The following is a 5,000-nucleotide window of genomic DNA, read 5'->3' as shown; positions in this document are numbered from 1 at the left end:
AGAAAAGAAAAAGAAAGAAAGAAAGAAAGAAAGAAAGAAAGAAAAAAATATATATACATATATACATGGTTAAGGTATGAACCTCTGCTACAAATCGACGTGAAATTTCGTTAATCTTAACATCAGGCAAACAAAGCAGGTGGGTAAAATCAGGGAGAATTAACCCACAAAATCCTGTTTGAGTAATCACGACATCCTGGATTTAGAATACTTAATGTGGATCACGGCAAAGGCAGAGATATCCAAATGCGGTTAGATAAAGCGTATGATGTATATTTAGAAACAATGTGAGTCAGTCCTAAGCCACTCTTTTCGTTCATCTTTCCAACTTTCCATTTACTTTCGTGTGATTATTTTGTTATAAGGTGTGAAAGAGATTATATATGAGAAAGAGAGAGAGAGAGAGAGAGAGAGAGAGAGAGAGAGAGAGAGAGAGAGAGAGAGAGAGAGAGAGAGAGAGAGAGAGAGAGAGAGAGAGAGAGAGAGAGGGGGGGGGGATTAGAGAGAGATAGAAATAGATAGATAGATAGAAAGAGATAGAGAGAATGACAATTCTTATCTCCGCATCTTCCTTGCGTAACAGCTTTCGCTTACGCTTTCAAATTTTCTTTGTTTTTCGCCTTAAGTGACTTTTCATAACGTAGAAGAGGAAAAAAGGGGAAGGACAGTGAGAGAGAGAGAGAGAAAGAGATAGATCGATAGCTAGATAGATAGAGAGAGAGAGAGAGAGAAAGAGAGAGAGAGAGAAAGGGGGGGGGGGGGAATGAGAGAGAGAGATAGAGAGAGAAAATGAGAGAGAAAGAAAAGACAGACTGACAGACAGACAGACAGATAAATAGAGAGAGGAACAGAAAATAATTCGGTGTGATTCAGATCCAGATGATGTCCGATAAAACGCGGCCACTTTATCTCTTAGATGCCTGTTTATCGGCAACTTATCTGATTACCTCACCTCCCGCCCCCTCCCTTGCCCCTAGCCTACTCACCAGGTGGTTCGCTCAGTGGCCTTCAGGCGGCTTCGGCGGCTGAAACTGCCCTCCTCCGGTGCCCTGGACCCACTTCTCGCCGGCGCCCTGGTAAGTGGAAGGTGGGAAGAAGATGGAGCAAGTGGAAGGACTCAGTTGCCTTGAGTCTAGCGAATTATTACGAAATAGAGATCGCGGGTACAAGTTAGCGAACGAGACCATAATTAAGGATGAGGTTGATAGTTGGCGCCGGGTTAAAAAGATTTCCAATAGGGTAGATCTATAATCGTTAAGGAACTTGTTTGTAAATGGTTATCTATTGAAACGATGGGAGGGTCTGAGTTTATCGCCCATTAATCAACTACAGCAAAAATGCAAGTTGTTATTATTGTGGTGAATGCGAAACGTGTAAACAAACACAGAAGTGTGCTCATTTGTAGCATTGTAATGGCGCCATTCAGTGAAACTTGTTAATATTACATGCAGGTAATATATTGTAACAGATTTCAAGATCACGAAACATCCACTTGAACTTTCAGATGTAGTAGAATTATATATTTTATTTACTCTTACATTTTTATGGCGCGACTGCATTCAAGTTTTTTTTTTTTTTTTTTTTTTTTTGTCCGAGCGAGCTAAACTAGCCAAAAGGAGAGAAAAATCAAACAAACAAACAGAGCTTCATGGTTCTGAATCAGCCAATTTGAAGAAACTTTAATCAAATTTCTTCCTTGAGGGGCATTGACCGCCCGGATTTATTGAATGTCCATCAGTTGTAATTCCTCGCTTTAATGTAGAAGGAAATGGTGTTGGGGATTCCACAGGTCGGAATACAATTCAATCAGTCAGCCAACGTGACAGGTTTATCAGTGTCACCCTCTATGCCACGCCGAATTAAAGGAGAGAGCGAATAACGTCCATATGAGGCACTCCCGAGCAGCTACACCCTTTTGAGCATTTCTAATGTATCGAAAAGCTTCGAAACAGTTCGGATCGGTCTGTTCGGTTCGGAGTCACGGCTTCACTGTCCGAATTCAATTCATCTCCTGTTCGTTTGATATTGCACACACACGCACACACACACACACACATACACACACACACACACACACACACATACACACACACACACACATACATACATTAAGTGGGTGTGTGAATCATCTACGTAGGCCTAATGTCCATTATTGTCACTAACCTTTGACTAGACCAGATAAGATAATGTTGTACATCTTGAAGGGTAAAACATTAGCGATGACTTTCATTTACATGGGTTTTCTAGTGCATGTGTATTTTTCTCTTAATGTTTTTTTTATCATTATTTGTTTAATTATATGAATGTGATTTCAATGATACGTGGAAAAAAACTAAACTTTCTAATTCTAATCATAATTAGCTGCATTGTTAAGGCCAATAACACATTCTTTGTTTGTATTTTGTGTCCTAGGCAATTCTTCTAACCTATTTATCATAATAATGCCACCATCAAAAATTATCATTTGATGATCACATCCTTCCAATGATTACATGAATATTTACACAAAAACCTCAGATATGACAAACAACCTTACTTTCAAAACTCCTATCCGATATTCTGCAAATAACGGACAAACAACCACTGTACAATAACAGATATTAACGAAAGTCAATGGAAGCGATACGTTGTGTATTGTGGATTACGCAATCATAATGTTTGCTTGGAGGGGGTGGAGGTGGAGTGGGGGGCGGGGGGTCTGAGATGTGGTTATCTGTGACCGCGAGTGCATACTTACGGAGGTTTTGAATTCAGATAATGATGTATAATTTCGAAGGGATGGATGTGTGGATGTTGATGTTGAGGACAATGATATTGAAGTGGGTAATGATGATGATGGTGGTGGTGATGAAGAATGATGGTGATGATGACTGCAATGATGGTGGTGAGGGTAAAATCGACGAATGACTCAAGAGAAAGCGAATGAAAAATATCCACGTAAGGGGGTTTCTCTTTCTTCTGCAACTTGCAACTGAACCAATTAAGACCTTGGGAAAATGTGAGAAATCGGAAAAAAAAAGCCGTAATGAACACTGGGAACTAACGACAGCGGATACACAGAGAGAACCTTGTAACAAAATTCGATGAATTTAACAGAAATACTCTTAAGAACCTTCCCCTCTGAAAGAAACGGCGATACAGACACATTCTACTGTCCACATAAAGATGAATTGCCTTCCTTGTTGCAGAAGAGGGTACTGCAACTGGTACGAAGGTCTCGTGCAATCCAAGTGACTCCCAAAAAACTCGTAGAAGTTAGCAGCTACATTTCCCATCGCCTGAACGAGAGGGGGGTCAACTTCAAATGTGAAAAACAATATTCAGGATTGATGCTTTATTACGGATGTCGTAATATACACTGTACAGGTTGCATTGCATAATCGTACGTAAATGGGATTGTCGACGATCATGCAATTCTTGTCTATTGTGATCGAACGTCTAAGCGCGGCAGTGCAGGTATACTTTTATAACTGACAGACAGGTACAAAATTTCGGATAATCTTCGCGAATTGCCAGCCTTCCAAATCTATAATAGCAAGTTGTCATATTAATAAAACACAGCCAAAAAATGAAAGGAAAAACTCGTGACGTTTCGAACTTTTTAAAGAAAGTTCCTCATCAGGCGTAAGCAATCCAAAATTGGATTGCTTACGCCTGTTTGATTGGATTCCTTTCATTTTGTGGCTTTGTTTTATTAACTCTGTTTTGTGCACGTTACTGTGTTTGTGTTTATAAGTTATCTTATCTTTCGCAATAGCTCGGTTTATAAAGATCATTGTTTCCAGTAAGACAGTAGATACATTTGCTGAAGGCTAAGCAACAGTAAAACATTTTTTTAAAAAGTGATATGTCAATCGTATTTTTTTCGTCTCAAAAAAATTAAATAAGAACGAAATTTTGCCTTATTTGAAGTAAACCCATATATCATCATTAGAATAACCACCAAATATCAATTTCTTTGTCAGGTGGACAATGGAAATGATAGAGATAAATCAAATTCCTTTTCAGAGAGAGTGTTGTCACAGTGCCATAGAGGTGCCCGAAGAGGAAGAAGAGTGTCAGTATGGGAAGCGGCCTAGCATGGCTGCCCTTCGTCACCGGTTCCTTGTTGCCTTTCACTTTCCTCATCACGTGAGTCTCTTTCTCTTATTCTTTGATGTAGAAATAGGTTTAATATGTTGGCATCTATAGCACGTTGGTATTTACATCATTGGTAGACTGGTGTTACTGCGAGCTTTTTTTGTTGCTGACTTTTGTTTTTCTTTCTTTTTTCTTTTTTGCGGGAACACTTTTCCACTTCGTTAATTATACATCTCGATAATCATCTCATATATCTATAGCTTCCAGTAGCCTTATATCAATTATTTCCGGTATTCTCTTTTATCATGTCAGTCTGTTTGTCTTCTACTCCAAACTTTTTTTTTATTCAAGTATTACTTTTATAAATGGGAGAGTTCAAGCAAACCGATATTACACTGCAGTATCTTATCCCACAAACAAAGGATAAGATATTTAATCAACTGCTGATAACTAATGGTCGTGGAATGTTGAAGTAAGATTTGAAAGGAATGCGGTTGGTTGAAATATGATAAAAGTTTAGGATAAGTAGATAAGTTGTCAGATCATGCACATGTAATAAGAATATATATTGCTAACTAAAATCACCAAACTGGTTTTATCAGACATTCCTTTCATAGTACACACGTGATGACATTATCAGCAGGAAATCTAGTCAAAGTACTTTTTTTTGTCTCTCTACCGAAGGATGAACGAATGTTACAGTAGCCATAACTGCATGTCTTGCAACCAAAATGTAATCGGTACCAAATGCCCTTAGATACATTTGGTCGGTAGTTGAGGGACATGTCGAGCCGGACTTCCCATACATCAGCGCTACAGGGAATTACCCACCCGAGAGCTGTTTCTTCGGGCAGATGCTCAACATCTTAGCTGTGTTAAGTAAGTTTATTTGTTTATTTATTCTTTTAACGGCTTTTACG

The 5,000-nt window shown here is 38.8% G+C and overlaps 1 protein-coding gene across 2 annotated transcripts in view; it reads left to right on the top strand.

The window, feature by feature from the left end:
* The first annotated feature begins 960 nt into the window (after positions 1 to 960).
* Positions 961 to 5,000, top strand: part of LOC122254019 (DNA damage-regulated autophagy modulator protein 1) — an 8,465-nt gene continuing 4,425 nt past the window's right edge. For both annotated transcript variants that reach the window (XM_043017496.2, XM_043017488.2), the window contains exons 1-3: positions 961 to 1,076; positions 4,009 to 4,131; positions 4,838 to 4,959. In XM_043017496.2, coding sequence (XP_042873430.2) covers positions 4,064 to 4,131; positions 4,838 to 4,959 — 190 coding nt within the window. In that variant the 5' untranslated portion in view covers positions 961 to 1,076; positions 4,009 to 4,063. The remainder of the gene's footprint in view (positions 1,077 to 4,008; positions 4,132 to 4,837; positions 4,960 to 5,000) is intronic.

The sequence above is a fragment of the Penaeus japonicus genome, unplaced genomic scaffold (genome assembly GCF_977035675.1).
Source record: "Penaeus japonicus unplaced genomic scaffold, GWHDUDI00000001_assembly GWHDUDI00000001, whole genome shotgun sequence".
Taxonomy (NCBI): domain Eukaryota; kingdom Metazoa; phylum Arthropoda; class Malacostraca; order Decapoda; family Penaeidae; genus Penaeus; species Penaeus japonicus.
Note: the sequence above shows the minus strand (reverse complement) of the source record. Positions and strands in the feature narration are given on the sequence as shown.